This window comes from Kogia breviceps, chromosome 3 (genome assembly GCF_026419965.1).
Source record: "Kogia breviceps isolate mKogBre1 chromosome 3, mKogBre1 haplotype 1, whole genome shotgun sequence".
Classification (NCBI taxonomy): Eukaryota; Metazoa; Chordata; class Mammalia; order Artiodactyla; family Physeteridae; genus Kogia; species Kogia breviceps.
The window spans coordinates 101,692,935-101,718,150 of record NC_081312.1 but is presented as its reverse complement, the minus strand read 5'-3'; the positions used below and the strand labels follow the sequence as shown (position 1 = coordinate 101,718,150).

General features: G+C 48.9%; 2 protein-coding genes across 2 annotated transcripts in view; one reads left to right on the top strand and one right to left on the bottom strand.

The window, feature by feature from the left end:
- The first annotated feature begins 9,172 nt into the window (after nucleotides 1-9,172).
- CYP11A1 (cytochrome P450 family 11 subfamily A member 1) lies at nucleotides 9,173-21,381 on the top strand. Its single transcript, XM_059058659.2, has 9 exons — nucleotides 9,173-9,441; nucleotides 13,200-13,355; nucleotides 15,031-15,230; nucleotides 16,242-16,445; nucleotides 17,361-17,518; nucleotides 19,652-19,818; nucleotides 20,096-20,174; nucleotides 20,685-20,882; nucleotides 21,250-21,381. The coding sequence occupies exons 1-9, from the start codon at nucleotides 9,173-9,175 to the stop codon at nucleotides 21,379-21,381; spliced, it is 1,563 nt and encodes a 520-aa protein (XP_058914642.1).
- A 1,946-nt stretch (nucleotides 21,382-23,327) lies between these two features.
- The window catches only part of CCDC33 (coiled-coil domain containing 33), a 118,701-nt gene continuing 116,812 nt past the window's right edge, over nucleotides 23,328-25,216 (bottom strand). The window contains 2 exon segments of the mRNA XM_059057551.1: nucleotides 23,328-23,441; nucleotides 24,288-24,401. Coding sequence (XP_058913534.1) covers nucleotides 23,328-23,441; nucleotides 24,288-24,401 — 228 coding nt within the window.

Sequence of the window (25,216 nt, the reverse complement as noted above, 5' to 3'; positions counted from 1 at the left end):
TGCCCCCAGTGACTATTCACTCACCCACAGCCAGGGACTTCCTTCCACTGTACCTAAGGATCGGAGATTTGCACTAAAACTTGATTTGGGTTTAACTCCTAATTAGAGAGGCAGTGTCCTCTTTGTAAAGGCCCATCGTTTTTTTGGTTTTGTTTTGTTTTTTAATTAATTTAAAAATTTTTTTATTATTATTATTTTTTGCAGTACGCGGGCCTCTCACTGTTGTGGCCTCTCCCGTTGCGGAGCACAAGCTCTGGACGCGCAGACTCAGCGGCCATGGCTCACGGGCCCAGCCACTCTGCGGCATGTGGGATCTTCCCGGACTGGGGCACGAACCCGTGTCCCCTGCATCGGCAGGCGGACTCTCAACCACTGAGCCACCAGGGGAGCCCTAATTTATTTATTTTTGGCTGTGTTGGGTCTTCATTGCTGCTGGCGGGCTTTCTCTAGTTGCATCGAGCAGGGGCTACACTTCGTTGTGGTGCACAGGCTTCTCATTGCGGTGGCTTCTCTTGCTGTGGAGCATGGGCTCCAGGCACACAGGCTTCAGTAGTTGTGGTGCACAGGCTTAGTTGCTCCGCGGCATGTGGGATCTTCCCAGACCAGGGTTCAAACCCATGTCCCCTGCATTGGCAGGCAGATTCTTAACCACTGCACAACCAGGGAAGCCCTAGGCCCATTGTTTTTTTAATAATAAAAAGAATCTATTAGAAAAAGATGAATGTTTTTCTTTACATTTTAATTGTACATATTCCATAGGATGCAAATGTCACAAGTTTATGGCTCAGGTGAATTTTTACATATGTAAACACATAGATCAAGACAGAGAAATTTCCAGCAGCCCAGAAAGTTCTCCCATCCCCTCTCCTAGTTACTACCCCATGAGAGAACCACTTCTAACACCATAAATTCATTTTGCCAATTCTTGAACTTTGTCAAAATGGAATCCAACAGTATGTACTCTTTTGTGTCTGGCTTCTTTCACTCAACATGAAAGACTCAGGAGGTTTTAATTTTTCATGTTTGTCCTTTTCCTTAGTGTTCTACAGTGAGCAAATATGACTGTAATTCAGTTTTATTTTTAGATAGTAATATCTTTAAAAATAATAATAGCAATACCTGTTAATTACAACATTTTCAGAAAATATAGGGTTTTTTTATGAGCAGAAAGAGTAGAACTTTAAAAATCATGAAACTATACAAAAACATATAAATAATGGAGCTGCAACTAAGATGTATGTTGCCCCAAAGCTGAAGGTGGCTCCAACCTCCTCTTGGGCCCCTCATTATTACCTCTAATCCCAGGCTGTCTTCACATCCTCATGGGTGTCTGCCAGCAGCTAGTGTTACTGAACCAAATTTGGGTCTGTTTGTCTGATGTGCAGTAAAGCCAATCTGCTGACACCAGGTTGTGGCGAAGGAAAGTACAGTGTTTATTGCAGGGCGCCAAGCAAGGGAGTAGGAGACAAGCTTCAGATCCACTCCCACTCGATCTTTGAGTTAAAGGTTTTTTAAAGGGGAAGAACAAAGAAGTTGGGGTTAATCACAGTCTTGTGACATTTCTGTGACATTTCTTAATCATAGGAGTCAGGATGTCTCTGGTTTACGATCTCTGGCCAAGTGGTCCATGGCTTGGGGGTCTGTTATCTCATCTTGTCCTGGAGAAATAACCTGAGTTTGTACATTGATGATGATGGCTACAGCAGCAATTTTGGTACATTAACGATGTTATCGACAACAACAATTTTAGTCATCTGACTCTGGTAGCACAGTTAGCACAGGATTGAGGTCAGAGGGGATGAGAAAGGGAATAAAGTTTTGGACAGAGAGATTAATCATAAACTTGGTAAGGGAACTCAGTTTTAGGGGGACTCAGTTTCAATGAGTCCCAGAGCAGGGGTTAGCAGGAGGCCCCAGCAGAGGACTGGCACAAATCCATATCATTTCAAGGCCCCACTGGGGCTGGCACTGAGGACAGAGACAGAGGGGTCTCCTTGTGCTTTGGGGAACCTCTCTGACTGCAGGAAATCCAGACCAAGCCTTGGTACTATCAAGTGAAAAAACTGCACAATGTCCGAGCAGTGGGTTTCAGTTTTACTTGGGGACTTATTGAGGCCTGTCAGGAGGAAAACATTTTCCTCTACCTTTCTCGTTTCTTCTGTCTGGTCTAGGAATGAAATTGACACAAGACAGATTAACAGGAGAAAATAAAACAAAATTTAGTAACATAAATACAGGGGAAAGACTCAGAAGAACTGAGTAACTCGCCAAAATGGCTGAAACCTTCACCATAAACACCATCTTCAGCTGGAGACAAAAGAGGATGCCGGAGGTAGGGGTTTAGGACTTTGAAGGGCCGTGGAGATGGGAAAGCAAATGTTTGGTAAATAAATGTTTGCTGGCCATGCAGAGACTATGGGATGCAGAGTGGTCTCTGGTCTCTAAGAATTTCCCTCACCACACTTAGCCCATATTCTTTGCCGATGTCTCTGGTGATTCTTGAAACAGGCCCTCTATCTAACTTCTTTAGGCAGCTAGGGGGAAGGTCAAAAGTTTCTTCCTGAGTCTTTTGATTGTTCTCATCTTGAAATAATCTGCATTCCGAAGAGACAATTTGGGGTGGCAAGTTTTGCTTCCCTACAGTCCTGCCTTTGAAACTTTTAAAGAATTTTCACCGTCCAGAAGCTGAGTTGGTGGATTGTTCCACTTACTTAAACCACTCTCTTAGCCCTGACAGCAGATCAGTTAAATTCATTTTAGGAAATGGTGATACAGGGGGATTCTCAAAGTTAGGCCTATGAGGTGCAAGCAATTGGGTAGTTAATAAGAGGCATTAAGGATTGGAGCAAATTACAAACCCAGTGTCTGAGTCCTGAGAGCTGCCAGTCAAGAAGACTTCTAGACGTCAGGGTCGAAGCACCTTTTGAAGTTTGAAATGTCTCTGATGATGTTGTCAGGTATTCAGGTAAGCTTCCTGAGTGGCCCGGACAACAGAAATTAAAATTGTCTAAACATGAGCTATTGTGGTGATTTCTCTGAAGTTTCTATCAAGTCATCTAGCTTTAGTTTGCAGGGCTTCAGAAAAGTGCAGTTTTAGTTCTCAATGATTCCAAGTCAAAGTAGGCGAAAAATTGGAAAAGTTTGGAGCGTTGTAGTCAAATCTTTGAGGAAACTATAAGAATTCAGGATACACTCCAGTTTACTGATAGAAAAACAAAACCTCAAAGGTGATAAACAGAACTAGAATCTAATATCCGTAACCGTTGTGTTATAGTTTCTGCTGAAACTGTTTTTTTTCCTCTCTTAAATCACCTATCATCCCAAGATATTTTTCTTGCTGACAAATTTTGTAACAGAGATAACATAAACTTATTTGACTTTTGGTAAACCTGGGTAGAATAAAAGTTTTAAGTTTTAAGTTTAATGCTGATAACATTAAGACATGCCTATTTAAATTAAACCAATAATTTAAAATCTGTTTTTATTTACTAAAGAGTAGTCCTACATCACATGAACTTGAAAAACATTTGGGTTCATTTCAATGACACTTTTGAGATTTAGAAATATTTCATTTAGAAGTGCTTACTTTTTTTTTTTTGCGATACACGGGCCTCTCACCGCTGTGGCCTCTCCTGTTGCGGAGCACAGGCTCCGGACGCGCAGACTCAGCGGCCATGGCTCACGGGCCCAGCCGCTCCGCGGCATGTGGGATCCTCCCAGACCGGGGCACGAACCCGTGTCCCCTGCATCGGCAGGCGGATTCTCAACTACTGTGCCACCAGGGAAGCCCATAAGTGCTTACTTTTAAGCCAATTAAATAAAGCTCTTTTACAAATTAATTTTGGCAATACTATCAAGAGGTAGAAAAATACCACACCAATAATATACACATTGAGACCTATAGACAGACACAACCAGAGACCTCATAGCTTTCATTTAAAAATTTTAGTCATGAATCAGGCATGAACTAGAATCAGGCTGTGAACTAGATTTCCAGCAGTTTGTAGTTTTTAAAAGGCCCCCCCCTTTTCCTCTTTTTTCCTTTGGCTTCAAGTTCTACCTGATCAAGTTAACTAGGCTCTGTCTCAGGCTATTGCGTGCTGTATTTATATTTCTGATTTTGTAAGTTTTGCAAGACAAAGACAGTTGCTTTCAATTCCCTGGATAACTGGGCTGCTGTCTGAATGATATCAAAAGATTGATTTGCCCAACTACATTTTCTTTAATTTGCTTCTTTGTATCAGCGAGATTTCCAACTAAACTAGAAATCAAAGGATTTTTATGTTCTACAACTTCAGCGTTCAGTGCATCATGCCTTCAAAAGTTTGCACGAGGCATTCAACAAAGACCTTCTTTCCAAGCGCACAAGTCAACCCCAGACCAGTTCACCCTAGAGGCAAAAATCTTCCACTATTGCTCATGTTAGCACCTGAATATTAGTCCCCAGGTTTTACCTCACACCGTGTGGGTTCAGGCAACCCTACTGGTTTCTATAGCTTGTTCAGTTAACGTTGCCTGAAGGTTGGATTTCTATGCCCTGTCTTAAAATACCAGGTGGGGGAAGCGTTCCCCCCAGTGAGACACAATGTCTACCCTCACAATACAATCAGGCAAAAGAGATGCAACCATATTACAAAAAACCCATTCAGATACACCAATTTCCTTATAAACTTTCATCCCAATTCTGTTAACTCTTACACCTTTAACCATAGCCTCCATTAGGACCCCATCAGCAAGTCTTTGTCTTACCCCTGCTACCAAATTGAATTTGGGTCCACTTGCCCGACTCCATGGCAAAGCCAATTTACTGACATTGGGTTGTGGTGAAAGAAAGTACAGCGTTTATTGCAGGGCACTAAGCAATGAGAATGGACAGCTTATGCTCAAAACACCTGAACCCCCCTGTGGCTTTCAGGGAAGGGTATTTTTTTTTTTTTTGGCTGCATCGGGTCTTAGTTGCGGCACATGGGATCTTCGTTGCAGTGCACAGGCTCTCTAATTGTGGCGCGTGGGCTCCAGAGTACGTGGGCTCTGTAGTTGTGGTGCAGGGGCTCTGTTCTGTAGTTTGCGGAGCATGGGCTCAGTAGTTGTGGCACTTGGGCTTAGTTGCCCCGTGGCATGTGGGATCTTAGTTCCATGACCAGGGGTCGAACCCACGTCCCCTGCATTGGAAAGCGGATTCTTAACCACTGGACCACCAGGGAAGGGTTTTTAAAGGCAACATTAGGGGTGATGTTTGCAGCTTGTGGGCTTTCTTCTGATTGGGTGGTGGTGAGGTGGCAGGGTGATATTTCAGGAATCTTTATGATCAGTCTTCTGGTTCCAACCAGTCTTGGCTCTACACGTGGTCATCGTGTAGTCATCATCCTTTACCAGGTGTGGGGCGGTCTTAATTTCTGCAGAACAACTCTAAGATATGCACCAGATTGTTATCTATAGTCTTTGAGGAGGAACTAGGACTGTTTTATCACTGAACTGTTGTTTAAGCTACGATTACTTTTCTTGATTGACTGCTTTTCCTTTATTTCTGCATTCCCTGACTTCTCTAATTAACTTCTTCTGCCTGCTCTTTGAAACTCGGGGAAGGTCTAGGAGACTAAAGTTTTTTCTACAAAAAAGAAGTGGGGGATACAGTGAGATCTTGTCATGGGGAAGGCCCTACAGGGTCCTGCTCAGTTTCAATCTCCCTTTTTCTTCGATATGCCTCAATCTTGAGGGAAACAGGAATGGGACAAGAAAGGGAATAAAGTTTTGGATAGAGAGGTTAACCATAAACTTGGCAGGGGAACTCGGTTTTAGGGGGACTCGGTTTCACAAGGAGTCCCAGGAACTTTTTCCTTGTATCCCCTGGCTGTTTTATCCACTCCTGTATAAAGGGCTTTGGGTCCCCACCGAGGGGGGGAGCAAAGTGTCCCAGGGCCTTTTGTGGCTCTTTAACTTGATTAATTGGTCTAACTGTTGCCCTAAGCGATTGCTGGTCAGGTTTTTCAGTGTATTTTTATTTTCTTCCAGCCTCTAAAATTTTTCTAAAGTAGGGGTAAATAGAGTAGACATGTTTGGGGGGATCAATAGGGGGTCCCTTTGGTCCATCCAATGTTAGGTAATGCTGTATTAAAATCTTTTTAAAAATCCCATCAATGTCTGTTTTATTAATCCCATTTCTTAATAACCATCTAAAGATTTCCATTCTGCTGGAAGAGTCCAATGACTCTTCCCTTCCTGATTTCTCTTTATTCCATTACTTTCTTTTTTTTAAATAAATTTATTTATTTATTTGTTTTTATTTTTGGCTGTGTTCCGTCTTCGTTTCTGTGCGCGGGCTTTCTCTAGTTGTAGCAAGTGGGGGCTACTCTACATTGCGGTGCATGGGCTTCTCATTGTTGTGGCTTCTCTTGTTGCAGAGCACGGGCTCTAGGCACATGGGCTTCAGTAGTTGTGGCTCATGGGTTCTAGAGCGCAGGCTCAGTAGTTGTGGCGCATGGACTTAGTTGCTCTGCAGCATATATGTGGGATCTTCCCAGACCAGGGATCGAACCCGTGTCCCCTGCATTGGCAGGTGGATTCTTAATCACTGTGCCACCAGGGATGCCCTCCACTATTTTCAATATTTGTTTTATTTACCTTATTTTTAAATAACCCTTAAAAAATTCCCACCTTGTTCCCTATGAGGGGAAGCTGGGATATCAAACTCCATAAGGCTTCCCAAACTGTTTTGTTTTGGTTTTATTTCTCATTAGGGCATTCTTAAAATTAGTTGTTATATTTCTTTGTATCCACTCTTTAGTTTGTTCTTTTCATAGGTACCAATAAAATAGCTATTTATGATGAGAGCTCTCTAAAATATTTTATCAATTTAGAAGTTATTCTAATTTAAAGGATCCATCATCTGGCCATTGCCAAGTAGGGTCTTAATAGTGACTCAAACCGATAAGATGCAAGAGGCATCCCTACAAGATAGTGTAAAGGATGTTGCCCTCACAAGATCCAGAAAGTTCAGTCTCAAAAATAGTCTAAGAAATTAAAGACCTTTGTCGCATCACTAACAAAGCAATGAGGGTTGAGATGACAAAGGTCCCCATATGGACTGGGACCTTATATGACAAATCCCCCTGAGAGCTGGCATGGCTGGACAAAGAGACTGCTAGGAATCCCAGTCTATTCTACAGGCTGCCAAATGCACACTGATATGCGCACCTTCCAGGTGGCAGAGACCAGAGAGACTATTCTCACTGGTTTACAAGCCAAGCTCTCAAGACATAGAACAAGATGAAAGGAAAACCTAATCATTTGAATGGTTTTCCTCCTTATGAGAAAGGACACCAAAAACAGAGACAAAGGGGCTTCCCTGGTGGCGCAGTTGTTGAGAGTCCACCTGCCGATGCAGGGGACACGGGTTCGTGCCTCGGTCTGGGAGGATCCCACATGCCGCTGAGCAGCTGGGCCCGTGAGCCATGGCCACTGAGCCTGCGCGTCCGGAGCCTGTGCTCCGCAACGGGAGAGGTCACAACAGTAAGAGGCCCGCGTACCGGGGGAAAAAAAAAAAAAAAACAGAGACAAAGGAAAACAGTGACCATTTCTGGGAGCAGAAGAATCAACAAAGCAAGGGCACCCTGCCAAATTTCAAACCAAGAGTTACCCAATCCAAGGAGCTGCCCACAGATATTTTCTCCAGCTAATCTATTTTAGAAAAGAGAAAAACTCACCAGTCGTTTCCAACAGACCCTGAAGGCAGAGATCCGGGAGACTGACATAGCAAGAATTCTTACATTCTGGGGCCTTTTGTCAGTTATCCCAGGGTGTCTTAACTGTAGCAGCTTTGGAGTGAGTAGCGTCCAGCCAGTAAAGTTGCATCCCACCCTCGTTGCCACCTGTTGGGGAGGAAGACATTTTCCTCTACCCTTCTAGGTTCTTCTGGCTGGTCTAAGAATGAATTTGACATGAGACTAATGTCTCATCAGAAGAAAATAAAACAAAATTTAGTAACACATCTAGGGACTTCCCTGGTGATCCAGTGGTTAGGACTTCGCCTTCCAGTGCAGGGGGTGCAGGTTCGATCCCTGGTTGGGGAGCTAAGATCCCACATGCCTCGTGGCCAAAAAACCAAAACAAAACAGAAGCAATATTGTAACAAATTCAATAAAGACTTTAAAATTGTTCCATATCTAAAATAAAAAAATAAATTTCTAAAAAAAGAAAAATAACACACATACATGGGAGAGACTCAGAAAAACTAACTCGCCAAAATAGCTGAAAATGTCACCTTAAGCACCATCTTCAGCTGGAGACAAAAGAGAATGCCGGAAGGGCCGTGGAGATGGGAAAGCAAATGTTTGGTAAATAAATGTTTGCTGGCCATGCAGAGACTATGGGATGCAAGGTGGTCTCTGGTCTCTAAGATTCCCCCACCACACTTAGCCCATATTCTATGCCGACGTCTCTGGTGATTCCTGAAACAGGCGGTCTATCTAACTTCTTCAGGCGGTTAAAGGGAAGGTCAGTTTCTTCTCAAGTCTTTTGGGCCTTGATTGTTTTCATCTTGAAATAATCTGCATCCCAAAGAGACATTTTGGGGTGGCAAGTGTTGCTACCCTATAGGTCTATCGCCTAGGAGACAGCCTTTCAGATAGCTCTGAGGGTCTGCTCCAGAGAAGTAAGGGAGAAGCCACGATTTATATGAACGTTTTGCTGGAAAAAAAACCATGTAGCCTAACATGAAAAGATTACCGCTAATCACAAACAACAGATGTCTCAGGTTAATGCTTTTAGTGCTTTTCTATGTAGGGGAAGGTGCAAGAATCCGGGGGCATGGAAATTTTTCCTTAGATATACATCTTAACTCTCTAGGGGCCAGTATAATCCAAATGCTTCCTGTTTTTCTTCATCCTGAAGTCTCCCTCAGGGTGCACTGAAGGGTTCCCCTCAGGTGGGTGAGGGCAGTGGCTAATGGCTTGATCTTTGTAGAACTGGAATGGTGGACAACATTCCTTCTTTACAGTACCCGAGTCTGGGAGGGGCTATGTGGGCTGGAGTCAGAAGGAGGAGGAGGGAGGCTGACTGCTTTGTCAGCTTCTTGCTTAACCTTGAGCTGGTGGTTATAAGCTGGGGCCCAGGGGCCCAGGGCCAGAGTCACCTCATCAGGCCCTGCTGCAGTAGGAGCAGTTGTAGGGGCAGCATGCTGGCCAGGGGGCTTCCCCTCCACTCAGTCCTGGTCAGAGGCTGCCAGCCCCTCCTGAGCACCCCGAGGGAGGGCCTGGGGCATCCCAGGGTGGGCACTGGAGAGGGAGCCAGCATTTCCACTAAAACCCCTCGCTCCTTCAATGAGATCCCCACCCCTGGTGACAATGGCTGGCTTAACCTATACCGTTTCTGGAGGGAGAAGGGCTCACAGAAAATCCACTATCACCACGTCCAGAACTTCCAGAAGTATGGCCCCATTTACAGGTAAGCCTGAGGTTGGGGGCTGGTGGGATAGGGCAGCCCTGCTGTGCTCCCCTCTCCTCGCATGGTCTGTGCCCTCCCATTCCAGGCTCTTGTTCACCTCTGACTTTATTTCTTCCTGCCTGAGGGTGGCAGGAGAAGGGATAAGGCTTCCCAGACAGTGGGTTCACTTCCCAGCCCTGAGGCCTCAACAGTCCCCAGGTCCTCTACCCTTTGAAACTTTAGGGAGGTGGGAATGCTAAGAGAACAAGCCCTGACAAATGCCTCCCTACATCCATTATCCGCAGGACACCTTGCAAGGTAAGTTTATCATCCCTATTATCAGAAGAGAATGAAGTTCAGAGAGGTTAGGATACTTGCCCTGGTCACTCAGCTAGAACCCTGTCCTGCTGGGGCGCTGGCCTTGCCCCTTGGCCCGTGCAGCTCTGGAGCAGCTGATTTTGTCCCTTCTGCTAGGCCTGGCTGGAGCCCCTCTTCCCCAAGCATCTGCCTAGCTTCCTGCCAGGAGGAAGGGCCTTTGGTCTTTTGACCACTGTGTACCCCACCTTCTTGCCCTGGGATGGGGGTGGGGCCTGGGGGCTGCCCTTGGTGGTAGGCCTCACTTGTTCTGGCCTAGCAGTTTCTAAGGTGGGTGGGCTTCAAGACACACCTGGGTTCTTTTCTGAGAGCATAGATGAGGGGGATGGGAGGTGGTGAAGGTGGTGGTTGAGGGCAGGGAGGGGACACCAGGAGGGACAATACTTTACTTTTACCTTAAGTGAAAGGGTTGAGATGGGGAAAGGGCATCACAGGACATGTTAGCTGGTTGGATAGGTGGGCTGGGGGAGGAGGCTAGTTTGTGTAGGGGACCAGCTGCTTACTCCTCAGGGTCGCTTCCTCCCTCTCCCACAATGCCTTTTGAAGTCTTAAGTGCCTTTTTTATAGCTGGCTAGAGGCAGGGTACTGCCCCGCCTCCCTCCCCCGCGCCCCCCCCCTGCCCCCCGCCAGGCTGAATGTCAGGCTGGGGAGAAGTTTGCTCCTGAGTCTCTCTTCCTTGTCTGTCTGTCTGTCTCTTTCTCTCTCTTCCAGGCCTCTATCCCCAACCTCACTTCATGGAGTTCTCTTGTTATCTCCTTCTTCCTCCCCTCCTCCTCCTTCCTGCCACTAGTCCCTGTAGGAACTCTTTATTTTATAAAGCCCCATTCTATTTTCTGAGTCACTTTCATTTGAGGCTTGGCACCTGTCCTTAAAGTTGGTGTTATTATCTCCAATTTACAGATGGGGAAACAGGCCCGGAGAGGAGAAGGGTCTTACCAAGGTCACACGGCTCATCAGGGCAAAGCCAAGGCTGGAACCCTGATTGTCTAACTTCCAGTTCAGTGTGTCACTATTCTAACTATAGCCTTGAAATAACGAACTTCTAAATGAACGTGAGGAATTTAAAATACAAGTTTTGTGGACTTTTCCTTAATACAAGGCTGTTCCTGTTCTTTATCAAACAATTTAGAAAAATTGAAATCAGATATAATCTCAGTTTTGATAATATTTATGTTCCATTCAGAATGTGAATATATTTATACGCTGTTTGGCGTTGTCCTATAGCAATGTATGGAGGACTTCTTTTCTCTTTTCTCACTTTAAGATAATTTGAAAAGGCAGCATAGTAGCCCATAGCATGGATAAGGCATATTCTTTTAGCCAGTTCTTTAAAGTGGACATTTAGTCCACTCTAGGTTTTTGGGTTTTTTTTTTGCTATTAGACATCCTTTTCCATTTTTTTGCTATGAACATTCTCATCCATCAGGCATCATTGTCTGATGTCAGATAGCTGCCTTGGGCTAGATTCCCAGAGGTGGAATTGATAATAACAATAGCAGTTCAAGGACTTTGCTTAGTTTTTTTTTTTTTTTTTTAATGGAGTCAGTGGTTTGAGGCCGTGTGGCAGCTGGGAAAACACTGAGAGGATTTTCTAGGAGGCCGTGGATTGACATATGTACACTAATATGTATAAAATAGATAACTAATAAGAACCTGCTGTATAAAAAAATAAAATTAGGGACTTCCCTGGTGGCGCAGTGGTTGAGAGTCCGCCTGTCGATGCAGGGGACACGGGTTCGTGCCCCGGTCCGGGAAGATCCCACATGCCGCGGAGCGGCTGGGCCTGTGAGCCATGGCCGCTGGGCCTACGCGTCCGGAGCCTGTGTTCCGCAACGGGAGAGGACACAACAGTGAGAGGCCCGCGTACCGCAAATAATAATAAAAAATAAATAAATAAAATTAAAATTTAAAAAAAAAGGAGGCCATGGCTAGCCAAGGAGACTTGGGGAAGGTAGGTCCAGGCTCTATGGGTCAGTGGTTAAAGCAGTGCTCTTTCCATCTCCCCATCCTTCCCTTCCCCCTTCCCCTCCCTCTCCTTTCTCCAGGAAGAGGGAGGAAGAGAGGGGAGGGAGGGGGGAGAGAGAGAGAATGAGAATTTGGCTTATACCTGTATGTTACATGATATTTTACCTTAAAGTGTATCTTTTTTTTTCTTTAGAAATAAGTATCTTTCATTTTGCTATTTTACTCTAAGAACTTAATTTATAAATATATTTAACTCCTTTTTTTTCTTAACATTTTTATTGGAGTGTAATTGCTTTACAATGGTGTGTTAGTTTCTGCTTTATAAGAAAGTGAATCAGTTATATATATACATATATCCCCATATCTCTTCCCTCTTGCGTCTCCCTCCCTCCCATCCTCCCTATCCCACACTTCTAGCTGGTCACAAAGCACCGAGCTGATCTCCCTGTGCAATGTGGCTGCTTCCCACTAGCTATCTATTTTACATTTGGTAGTGTATATATGTCCATATATATACTACCACTCTCTAACTTTGTCCCAGCTTACCCTTCCCCCTCCCCATGCCCTCAAGTGCACTCTCTAGTAGGTCTGCATCTTTATTCCAGTCTTGCCCCTAGGTTCTTCATGACCATTTTTTTTTTTAAAGGGTATCTTGAATTAACTTTCTTATGCAAAAGACAGATGCAAGTGAGAAGTAAAATTTCCTGTTGTTTCACAATAGCTGTGCTTTAATACTATCTGCAAAGTGCTTTGAGGTATATTTATACCTGGGGTCTGATGTTTTACTGTAGTTTTATTTTAATAGCGACAAGGTACTTTGTGGGACATCTGATTCCAGGGGGCAGGGCAGCCACTCCCAGAACTTCAATCCTAGAGCCTGGAAGGGATTGTCTGGCCCGGTGCCTGGCTTGCCTGGCAAGCTACATGGAGTCACTTCCGTACAGGGTCACTCCAAGCTGCCACGAAGGTGCCATGTTTCTGAGCTCTGCCTGGGTAAGAGGGTGGAGGGTGCTGAGAGTGTGGACACAAAGGAAGAATGAACATGGAGGACTTGATGGTCCACGGAAGGCCTTGGGTAAGTCTTGGGGATGTGCTGAGGTAGGCAGGAGCCACTGTGATGATAAGATATGCACAAAGCTGTCACTTACAGAACGTTTAATGGGAATCACACCCCTAGACTTCATAACATCTTACCATTCAGCAATCCTGTAAGACAGGTACTACGTTTGTCACTGAGGAAACTGAGACTCAGAGAGGGTAAGAGACTTAGGTCACACAGCGAGGAGGTTGTGGAACAGGATCCACTCCCAGACCTGTCTGCTCTGCGCTGTCAGCGACAAGGTGGTTACAGATGAGCCGAGACCTGTGTCCTGATTGCCCAGGATGTGCGTGGCTCTCCTCAAACCTTATATCACAGCACCCCTTCTCTGCCCCTCCAGAGAGAAGCTCGGCAATTTGGAGTCAGTTTATATCATCGACCCCGAAGATGTGGCCCTTCTCTTTAAGTTCGAGGGACCCAACCCAGAACGATACGACATCCCACCCTGGGTTGCCTATCACCAGTATTACCAGAAACCCATTGGGGTCCTGTTGAAGTGAGTCTTTGGCCATCTCCCAGGGGCTGGAGGGAGATGATGGGCAGCTGTGGCGAGGGCAGAGGCTGGGGGTGAGGGGCTGGGGCCATGCGTGCCCTGCCCTTTCTTTCTAGCTGGGGCCTCTAGACAAATCCCTGTCATCTTCCTGCCTCCATAAAACAGATGATGGGGATGGTGAACTGCCCTGCCAACCTTCAGTGACATGGTCAGGCAGAAGATCTTACCGAGTAATTAAAGACCTTGAAAAGTTCTCATTCACTGGTTCATTCATTAAGTCCCATTTTATTGAGTGCCTACTATGTACCAGTCCTTGTGCTGGGTTCTGCGTGACAAGTAGGGCAGGGCCCTGCCACTGTGAGTCCCTTATAGCCTAAAGGAGCAGTGAGAAACATGAACAAATCAGTGTATTTAAATGTAATAGGTACCATTTTCCACCAAATTGCTCATCAAAACTTTAAAATGTGACCATAGCAAGTGTTGGTGAGGATATAGAGCAACTAGAACGCTCATAGCTTGCTAGTGGGGCTGAAAACTGATGGCACCACTTTGGAAAATGGTTGAACATAACTTCCTGCAGTTGAATATTCACATGCTTACAATGCAGCCGTTCTGCTCTCAAGGATATACTCCAAAGAATATCCTGCCCCCCCCGAGGCGGAAATGTACTAGAATGTTTGCAACGTGGTTGTTCATAATAGTGAAAACCTGGAAACCACTTAAAGGCCCAACAGGAGCATGAATGAATGACAGTAGCATACCCCAGTCCAAAAGAACAGACTCAGTGACTCACAACAATACAGATGATACCTAGAAATATAAAATTGAGTGAACAAAGCAAATCAGACAGCTTTTATAAGAAGTTGAAAACAAGTATACGTTTTTTAAAAGTATGTTTTAGAAATACATGTCAGTCAGATAAAACTATATACAAAAGCAAACAAGGGATTCAGGTTGGTGGTCCCCTTAGCCGGGGAGGCAGGATGTAGGAGGACCAGGAGGGCTTCTGTAAGTTATTGTCAAGTTCCTAGTTTTTCTGCTGGGTGGTGAGTTTATAATAACATTCTTGTAAACCAACAAAGCCCCAAAATGACAGAGAGGGCTTTGCATGGATTTATTTTCAAGAATGGGCCATAAGCTGAGAATAAGAATGGGCATTAACCCTATTCTGGGCACCTGAGAGTCCCCACCAATGTGAGTAACGGGACGTGTTGGGGGTGCAGAGGTTGGTCAATTGTGTCTGTGCAGGGGTCAGAAAAGGTGATGTAGAGGGGCCCTTGAATGGTAGCAGGTGAGATTGGCCAGGAGCAAGGGGAAGTGGTGAGGAGGGCAGGCCTGTAGCAGAGGCAAAGACTAGAGGGTTTGAAAGGTGCTTAAAGGCTCTAAGAATATGATTTCCTGGCTTGAAGCAGCAGCAGCAGAGAGAGTAGAGCAGGGTTGGGGTTTTGTTCTCCTTCAGCCTCTTTTTTTCCTGTCACACAACTCCCCATTTCTCTCCCCGCTGCTCCGCCCAGGCCAGGCAGAAGCTGGGAGGAGGTGAGGGCAGAGGAGGACGTGGATGTGAGTGCTGGACTCTGAGCTGTGGCTCAGCCTCCTGGGAGAGCCAAGTCAGCCCCCTCTGTGTTTGCCAGGCCTGGGGTTTGTGACCATGAGGGCCCGAGGGCCCATGTTTTCTCAGGAAGGCAGGAGCTTGGAAGAAAGACCGGTTGGTCCTGAACACGGAGGTGATGGCTCCAGAGGCCATAAAGAACTTCATTCCCCTGCTGAACCCAGTGTCTCAGGACTTCGTCGGCGTCCTGCACAGGCGCATCAAGCAGCAGGGCTCTGGAAAGTTCTCAGGGGACATCAGGGAAGACCTGTTTCGCTTCGCCTTTGAGTGTAAGGGTCTTGAACCTACCTGGCCACAGTCTTGGGGGGTGGGAGAACCCAGCGTCCCACCTAGAGACCCAACACAGACCCTGAAGAAGTGTCGGGATTGGCTTGAGATGAGCCGCTGAACACATTCTCTGCCATCAGCCACCCAGGGGGAGCTGCGCGCTCTCATTTGATTCATGCTATGGGGGCAAGAGTCTCTAAAATGTAGGTCCCTATTGCCACTTTCCTCCAAAAGCCAGGCTTGGCTTGGCCCTTCATTCTTCAAATCTCCCTCTCCTGGGACAGAGGCCTTCCCTTTGAGGTCTGGGAGGGAAGGGGAGGGTTGGGTGGTTAATCCAAGTAGGGTATTGGAGGATGTGTAAGAGTTATCCAGATGGAATAAGGAGGTTGGACAGTGTAGGCAGAGGAAACATGCACATGCAAAGGCCCTGTGGCTTGATGGGGGCTCATGTGGTCACTTCAGGAGATTTGGAGTACTCAGAGTTTGGCATGAAATCAGCATTCAGATTCCTCACCCAGGAGGTAGGAAAACCTTGGAGTTGTTGTGTCTTCTTATATCCAGCCAGAGTGGGCCCTGAATGGCCAATTACCAGGGACTGATGTCCCCCAGGCACCCATCTGACATGTTTCAGGAAGTACGTAGCCTCTTTGGTCAATTATAGACGAGAAACCTCTCTTTCCAGGAGGAAAGCCGAGAGGCTGCTGGGGGTGCTGGGGGAAGAGGGGCTGAGCAGTTTTATCCCAGCCTGGGCTGGAGGCTCTGCTTCCCACTCAAGTGATCCCTTTTTAGGGTCTGCCACATGACCCTCTGAAGGACCTGACTGGCTGCCAGAAGGGCAGTTTTCCTTAGCCCTGCAATTTTAGCCCTTTGGGACTCAGGCCTCAGTTTCTTTACTGAAGGAAGCTGAGGTTGGGTGCAGGGGCTCTTATGTGTTGGGAGGGATGGTTTCCTGGGAGCAGAGGCTCTCAGATGGTCGGAGTGGAAGAGATTCCTCAACCTTGCTTCCTCTGCAGCCATCACCAATGTCATATTTGGGGAGCGCCTGGGGATGCTGGAGGAAGTTGTGGACCCTGAGGCCCAGAAGTTCATTGATGCCGTCTACCAGATGTTCCACACCAGTGTCTCCATGCTCAACCTCCCTCCAGACCTGTTCCGTCTGTTTAGGACCAAGACCTGGAGAGACCATGTAGCTGCATGGGACATAATTTTCAATAAAGGTGAGGGTTGTACCCTGGGCAGCCATATGTGGGGGCCAGGAGAGCCCTGTCTACCTCAGGAGATGGGAAATCCAGGCCTGGGTTGGCAGGGATGAGGTTTGGGGGAGTGGGGAGAAAGAGACAGAGGGAGAGAGAAAGTCAGCTGGAAGCTCCAGATCTCAGCCTGCCTCTTTGTCCCAAGTTATGTCAAGGAACACTGGCTTGCCATGTAGAAAACCCACCCTCTGGTGGGCAGGGATGGACATCAGGAAGGCCCAGGAACCCCTGAATATGGTGGGCCAAAGGCTGGCTAATAGGGATGATTAGATTTTTCTGGAGAAAGAAGATTTAAGAGGTCCATGATAATCTTCCAAGGAGCCTGTGATTCCCAACATGGGTTAAGGACCAGTATTTCAGACACAGCTGTGCTTGGTGACAGAGTAGGACTTTGGTGAGAGAGATTGGTAAAGGGTGGAGAAGGCTGACTGGGAGGTGGTGAAGATGCTAGGCCTGGAGTCAAATCCTGCCCCTGCCCCTGACACCCTTGTGACCTTGGGCAAGTCATTATCTTAGATGGACTTCTGTTCCCTTATCTGTAAAATGGGGATGATAGCACTTACCCCAAAGAGCTGTGGTCAATAAATCAAAAACACAGATATGGAGGATTTAGCAGAGAGTGCTGCTCAGAAAGACGGCAGCCTAGAAAGTGCAGGGCTCTAGAATCCCCAAGCCCCTGTACCACCTCCCACCCTCCCCTCTGCAGAGAGCCTCACTCTATTATTATTCTTCTTTGGCCTCATGGTAAGGCATGCGGGATCTTAGTTCCCCAACCAGGGATCTAACCTGTGTCCCCTGCAGTGGAAACACAGATTCTTAACCAATGGACCACCAGGGAAGTCCTGGCCTCATTCTAATTTCTTTCTCCCTGCCCCACAGCTGAAAAATACACTGAGAACTTCTACTGGGACCTGAGACGGAAAAGAGAGTTCACCAATTACCCAGGTATCCTCTACCGGCTCCTGGGAAATGACAAACTGCTCTCTGAGGATGTCAAGGCCAACATTACGGAGATGCTTGCAGGGGGCGTGGACACGGTGAGGACACAGTGAGGTGGCTGTAGGGGCACATCCTGTCCCTTCCTGTGCCCCTATGCCCCCTCCCACCAGCCTGTCTCGTTGTCTGACACCCTGTCCATGTGGGGTCCATCTTCCTCTCCTGACTCTACTTCCTAGATACTAATCTCCTAGGAGGGTGAGGTCAAGATGGTCATGCATGGAGCATGCCTTGAGGCTGATCCACCATTTTTTCTTTGCCTCTGAGGAGGCAGTGACTAGGCACAGGTGGGTGACACAGCTCACTCTGAGTCAGGAAGGAAGGCAGGACCTCAGAAAAGCTGCCCCTGATGTCTGAAGGCATCATCCGTGGTGTCTCCCAGAGGCCGAACAATACCCCAGAAACTTCTGTTCTTTATTTTTTTTTAAAGGTCCTGGATGGCCAAGTCATTTTTTTAAAAAAAATTATTTATTTATTTATTTTTGGCTGTGTCAGGTTTTTGTTGCTGTGCGCGGGCTCTCTCTAGTTGCGGCAAGTGGGGGCTACTCTTTGTTGTGGTGCATAGGCCTCTCATTGCGGTGGCTTCTCTTGTGGAGCACGGGCTCTAGCACACACGGGCTCAGTAGTTGTGGCTTGCAGGCTCCAGAGCACAGGCTCAGTAGTTGTGGCACACGGGCTTAGTTGCTCCGCGGCATGTGGGATCTTCCCGGACCGGGGCACGAACCCGTGTCTCCTGCATGGGCAGGCGGATTCTCAACCACTGCGCCACTAGGGAAGCCCTGAGCATATTTTAAATATAGTTCATCATCAGTCACGTAGAAGAGATCTTCGAAAAAAGCTCACCTGCAGCAAAGCAGCTATTATTCTTAGGTAACATTTATTAAGCGAGTACTGTATGGCAGGCAGGGTCCTGAGCTTTTCACATGTGTTAACTCATTTAGGATTCACAAACAACCCTTTTTCAGATGAGGAAACTGGGGCACAGAGAGGTTAAGAAACTTCGTCAAGGTCACACGACTAGTAACTTAGTTGACTACTTTATTCAACAAGTATCTCCTGAGCACCCATTCTGTGTCAAGCCTTGGAAGTACTGAGACAAATACATGCGTTTGATCTGAGCCTTGAGGAAGGAGTACACACTTGCTTCCTAGGTTGGGGAAGGGAATTGTAGGGAAAGGGAGCGACATGAGGAAGATTTCTGGGCTTCAGGAGCTGTGTGTAGCTCAGTGTGGCTAGAGCATGAGGAACATGTTGGAGAGAGGTGGCGGTGGGCTGGGAGCAACAGGCAAGTGTTGCAGGGGGTCCATAGGTCCGGTCAGAGCCTCTGGACTTGATCTGGGGACTCCAGGGAACCAGGCAAGGATTTCAAGCCAAGAAGTGACTGGATGGCATTTTTTCACAATTGTTCCTGCTGGGAAGAAGAAGGAGCATGTCCAAACCTCTTGGACCAAAATATGGTCCTTGGTAAGATAACATGCCAACAACTCGTGTCCTAGCCCTAGGGCAGAGGGGCTGTTCCAGCCCAGGGTCCCGCCACTGAGGAATCTGAACTGTGGGGCTTGATGAGGGACACTCATACATTCAGTGAAAGTTAACAGTCACGACCTTGGGCTAATACTGAGATTAGCTGGTTAATCTCAGTATATACCACGTGCTAATTGCAATACTGATAGAAAACAGGTCTGGTTGTTCTGGTTTCAGCATTTTTGAGCCTCACTTTATGCTATGCTGCTATAGGCAGATGCTAAGTTTAGGGGGAAGTTCTACTGGGGAGAGGGCTGGTCATTTAACAGGCATTTCAAGATGAATGGCAATCATTCAGGAGTACAGCTGTTACAGAAGCAGGATTTGGCCTCTTAGGGCCTCTGGAGTCCTTTGGAAGAAGGCATTAGCTATGCGGATGACCCTCTACTGGCTGGGGAGATGGGTGGGCTCTGGCGACATGAGGGGGAGGGCAGGGACAAGTGCTGCTCCAAACATTCCTGCCTGGGCCACAAGAAAGTCTTCTTGGACATTTGCCTTCTGAATTGTGGTTTGCTTTTTGTGAATGGCGGTTTCTGGATACTGGGAGAAGGGTGGGGAGAGGTGTTTGGCAACGAAAATTTAGCCTGGGTCTAGGTGTCCCAGGAGTGACCTGTCCTCTTGGTTTTCTGTACCCTCACACTCCCTGCCAGACATCCATGACATTGCAATGGCACTTGTATGAGATGGCACGCAGCCTGAATGTGCAGGACATGCTGCGGGAGGAGGTCCTGAATGCCCGGCGCCAGGCCCAGGGAGACATGAGCAAGATGCTGCAATTGGTCCCGCTCCTCAAAGCTAGTATCAAGGAGACACTGAGGCAAGCCCACCCCCACCTATGCCTGTCCTCCTCCCCCGCCGCCCACAAATCCCTGGGCAGGGGCAGGGTGGTGCCTGTGCACAGGGTTACAAGAATGGGCTGGTGGAGGAGACTGGTAGCAGGAAGTGGGAAGTCTGGGGAAGATAGCTGGAAATAGGGAGAAGGGTCCTGCCTCCAGGTCCTCCAGGGTGCTGCAGCTGGGGCTGTGATGCCATGCTAGGTGCAGGGCTTTGTCCAGGCCTTAGGGCATCAGCTTCTGAATGCTTTTCACTGGCAGACTCCACCCCATCTCCGTGACCCTACAGAGATACCTCGCAAATGACTTGGTTCTTCGAGATTACATGATTCCTGCCAAGGTAGGTGCAGCAGGAGGGCTGCAGGCTCTGTTAGTCAGACAGACGAGGCCAGGGGCAGATTGCAGTTATGTACAGATGGGGGCGATGGGGGCTTCTGTCCTGTCTTTCTTCCTGGAGCTGGCTGGTGGGGTCCTTGGTGGCAGTGGTCCAAGTCTGAATGAAGGGCAGAGGTGGTGGACACAGGGGGTGATGGTCTTTGGAATGTTGCTGGAGTGTAGCGTTAGGAGGGAGATCCCACTGGCTGCCTGGGTCTCTGGGGACCCCCTGGTGCTGAGGAAAGGGGCAGGACAATCCCTTGGGCCGTGCCTGGCCTAGTGTCTTCAGTCACTCCCATTTAATGGGCGAGGTTCAGGGAAGCGGGGGAGGCCTCGTTCAAGGTCACATAGTGGGCAGCGTCCTGTGCTGCACAGCTGGGTAGCCAGGCTAGGGACTGGGAGTGGAGATGCTGGGTAATGCTCTTGGCTGTGAGGAGGTGAGGCCTACTCAGACCTTGGCTCACTGTGTCCCCAGACATTGGTGCAAGTGGCCATCTATGCCATGGGCCGAGACCCTGCCTTCTTTTCAAATCCGGACAAGTTTGACCCAACCAGGTGGCTGGGTAAAGACAGGGACATCATCCACTTCCGGAACCTGGGCTTTGGCTGGGGGATACGGCAGTGTGTGGGCCGGCGGATTGCTGAGCTCGAGATGACCCTCTTCCTCATCCATGTGAGTCAAGCCTGGGGACATCTGTCTCCCATTACTTTGTCTCCCCTCCTCCACAATTCCCTCCTCTCTGGGCAAATCCACTCACCACCCACAGGTGCTCCCTGGTCATATGTTCCCCACAGTGGTGATGGGATGGGGGTGGGGTGGGAAAGGTCTTGTAGAAACCAAGGTGAAAGCCTGAACCAAGGGGACAAAGCACTAGTGGCGTGTTCAGGCTCTGCGCAGGGAGCTGCGCAGAGCTGGCAGTAGACCCCTTGGAGCCTCTCAGATCACACTCAACAAGCACTGCTCACAGGTGAATAAGCCTGGCCTGGGGGAGACAGACCCTCCCTGCCTCTCTCCTAAGCCCACAACCCCTCTTTCTCAGATTCTGGAGAACTTCAAGGTTGAATTACAGCATCTCAGTGATGTGGACACCATATTCAACCTCATCCTGATGCCCGACAAGCCCATCTTCCTTGTCTTCCAGCCCTTCAACCAGGACTCACCCCAGGCGTGATTGGAGAGGGTGGGCACTGCCCTTCCCGCCAGTCAGGCTAGCAGGGGTGTGGGAGGACGGCCCGAGGGGGTGGGGCCCATGGAAGTGTCCACATCTCCAGTGCTTGGTCCCCACCCCTGCTCCTTTCTGGCCAGCTCTGACCAGATGGAGTTGGCGCTCAGCCGAGGCACCCCTCTCTCACCCCACCTCTTCCCCCTCTTCTCCCATCCCATGAAGGCAATAAACGGCTGAACTCTGTAAAGTGTTTTCATTTCCATCGGACCCCTAAGGTATCCATCACTCCTGTAGACATGCTCCCTGACCCAGATCAGCAAATAGATCTGAGCGTGAATGGGGAACCCAAGGCAGCTGCACTTGACACCGTTTCTGCTGGGACCCACCCACCTACAGCAGCTCAGGAGCCAGCAGGATCAACCTCCCTGCTGTCCCGGTTGGGTGTGAGGCAGAGTTGGTGGAGGGCTATTGCCGCTGCACCAGGAGCTACTGGAGCAGCCCGCAGAGGGACAAAGAACTTGGCAGAGTTCTGCTGAGAGTACAGGGCAGCCTGAGAGGTGTGGGCCAATCTTGGCTACCAGGGCAGGCCCACCTATCAGGAGGCTCGTATAGGGCTCTGCTTGGCTGAGCCCTGAGTGGGAATTCCCTGCGGGGTCATGAGGACTTCCTGCCAAGGTCCAGCCAGAGTTTTGGGCATGTCCGGGGACGATGTGGTGAAGAGATTGTGGGTGAGGGGCTGGCGTGAGGTGACCAGCCCTGGGGATGAGAGGACAGCATGCTTCCTCTACCCCACCTGACCCTTCTCTGGGCTTCCCCAGGCCTTAACTTCTTGCTCCAGCGGGACGTGCCCACTCGTCCAAGCTCCGGGCATGAGGCAGGGAGACCGGGGCAGAGTCTTTGGTACGTTATTTGGACTGCCTGACAGTGGTCTCAATTTCGGCCACCTTAACCCCCTCTGAACTTCATGACTCCTGACTCGACCAGGTACATGATCCTTCCTGGCCCTTGGCTACCCAAGTCTAAGTTCTTCATGTAGACGGGGGGCTAGTGCTGCTAGGGACAGCAGCCCAGCTGGCTTGGCCTCTTCTCCCAGGATCTACAGGTTCTGAAACCATTCTTGGAGGCTTTCTGCTTTTCCTCATCACAATCCTCTTCCTTGTTGTCTTTCTCTCTCCTTCCTGCTTCCTTTGCTTTCTCCAGGCTTGAAAATGTTAGTGTTGGAAAGGGCCTTGCTGTCAAGGATGTTAAGCTCTTTGGGGATAGATGAGGCAACTGAAGCCCAGAGAGCTTGCTTGAGTCACCCAAGGTCACACAGCATGCTTGTAGCTGGAAGCCAGGCCTCCTAACTCTCAGTGGAGGGCTCTTTCTTCTGGCCCTGTCTGCTTTTCTGTCCCTGGACACATTTAGACACAATATTCCCAGCTCAGCCTAGTTCTGGCAAATGGGGTATTTCACACTAACATGTAACTGATGGTTACAGGCAGGTTTCAAGTCTTTCCCTTCCCAAGAAACAGATAAACCAAACTTGAAAAAAGGGATTTCAGATATGATAGATGTTTGGGTGCAGGTAGGAAGTTGCAGCCTCTCACACCAGCTGGCCTCTGGTGGTCTCAGTTCTTCCAGAGGTCTGGACAGGCCTTGTCTCCCTGGATCCTGCTTTGGAAGGCCTCTTTTCCCCCACCCCCACCCACCCCCTGTCTGGGGTCCACTGTGGCCTTTGGTTCTGCAAAGATGGTAGCTCCTGGTACAGGCAGGAGGCTACAGGGCTACAGCAGAGGACCCAGGCCCAGAGTGGGGTCCGGAAGGAGGAAGCTAAGGCACCCCAGGCTGCCCTGCTCAACGAAAGAGGTGCATGCTCACTGACCTACAGAGTTTAATAAAGTCATTTTAGGGAGTGGGGCTGAGACTCCTCAGTACACAGAGAGGGAGGCCTGCTCCAAGACTGAGGTCTGCTAGGACTCAGTCTGCTGGGATTTAGAGAGCTTGTTGAGCTTAGTCTCTGAGCTGGGCATCAAGGGGTCCAGGTTGGAGGGTTGCCTTTGGTTCTTGGAGAGGGTGGAGGGGTTCTTTGGTGGGCAAAGCAAGATGAAGTGAGTATGCCCCTGCCCCCAGCAGCGTGACTCAATAAACTGCATCTTGCCTGGCAAGTCATGCCTCAGAGGATCCAAAATCCAGCAGGCCATGACTTCTCAAAGATTTCCAAACCCATTTCACCACAGCAGGTCATACCTGATTTCTGCCAAAGTCTCCAGGGCTCAGCGGGTGAGTTTGCAAAGGTAGCCCTGTGTTCCTCCCAGTTCCCCCATCCTTTTCAGGCCTTTCCAGTGAGCAGAGTACTGATGGTTCAAGAGCGGAAGCAATCAGGGCGTTTGCTTTGTAGGGCTGGGTGGCCCAGGCCTGAGCTTGAGGGACAGTTGTGAATAAGCCTATTTGTTCTTGGGCAGCTGGCAGTGTTTCTCTCTGGCAACACGCCCCCAACTCTGGCAGGTCTGCAGCACCGCAGGGGCCCAAGAAGTGCGTGTTCATGGGAGAATCTTAGGCACTGCGGAGTGGAGAGGGGGCCACAGCTACTCTACCCATGAGCAAATCCAGTCCTAAAGTACAGCCAGTGCCACAGCATTCGAGAAATGCCCCTGTGGGCAAACTGTCAACCACAGCCCCTCCTTTTTGATACTCATCACCACCCGAAGGGGAGGGGGTGTCTTGGCAGGGTTCTCTATTCCCCTTAGACAGGCGGGGGATTGAGGCTTTGGTTGGTAACTGAGCAGAAGTTGAGCCCAGGTCTTCTGACTACCAGCCAGGGAGCAGGGCCCTCCGGACAGGTTTTCACAAGGTCCAGTGACTCGGGGGGTGGGGTGGCTGCCAGACCCACCCCCCGAACCCCACAGAGCTCCTCCAGAGGGATCACTCACGGACTCATCTGTGATGATCGTGTTGGAAGGGGGCCTCAAGACGTACTCTTGCTCCTGCAGCCGTGTGGCCAAGTCCTGCTTCTCTCGTCCCCAGCGTCGAGCTGAGTCCTCTAACTATAGACATGAAGAGACACAGATGGAGAACCACTGGGCAGCAGTGCCCATCCCTGAGAGCTGGGACAGCCCAAACCTCAGCCTGCTCTTTGAGCAGAAAGCAAAACCCCGGGCAACGTGGGCCTGCTACCTTCCCAGGAGACCTCAGGATAACGAGGGTGCGTGGACCAAGCGACAGTTTGAATATGACTGATGGACCTTCTCTGAGTTCCACCAACATACGGAACTTCAACACTGGTCACAGTGAGCCCTGACCCTCCTGACACACAGAACCCCGTCAGTCCTCAACCACGGAGCTGCAACACTCCTCACGATGAGCCCCAAGCCTTCTCAAACATGCAGCCTTGGCCCTGGTCACAAAGGGAGCCCTGACCCTCTTCACACACAGAGCCCCAGCCCTTCTCTAACACGCAGCTCTGACTCTGGTCACACACAGAGCCCAGACCCTCCTGAAACACAAATCCCTGATCCTGGTCACAAAGGGAGCCCTGATCTTGGATGCAGACCGAGCCCAGACCCTCCTCACACAGGGAGGAGTCCTGACCGTAGACAAACACCGATCACCAACCCGACACACACGGAGCCCTCACCCTGATCACACACAAAGTCTCGGCCCTCTTCTCACATGGAGCACCGATCCTGGTCACAAATGGAGCCCTGACCCTGGATGCAGACTGAGCCCCGACCCGCCGTACCCACTGAGTCCAAACATGGCTAAACAGGGAGCCCTGACATTCTAAATACAGGGAGCCCCAATCCTGGTCAAAAATTGAGTCCTGACCCCCCTCACACATAGAGCCCTGATCCTTTTCAAA

Bases quoted from the DNA above. Each gene is read 5' to 3' on its own strand.
- CYP11A1 (XM_059058659.2), top strand. From the start codon at position 9,173: ATGCTGGCCAGGGGGCTTCCCCTCCACTCAGTCCTGGTCAGAGGCTGC. The intron at 9,442-13,199 runs GTAAGCCTGAGG...CTGCCCCTCCAG, and splicing joins AAGTATGGCCCCATTTACAG to AGAGAAGCTCGGCAATTTGG. The intron at 17,519-19,651 runs GTGAGGACACAG...ACTCCCTGCCAG, and splicing joins TTGCAGGGGGCGTGGACACG to ACATCCATGACATTGCAATG.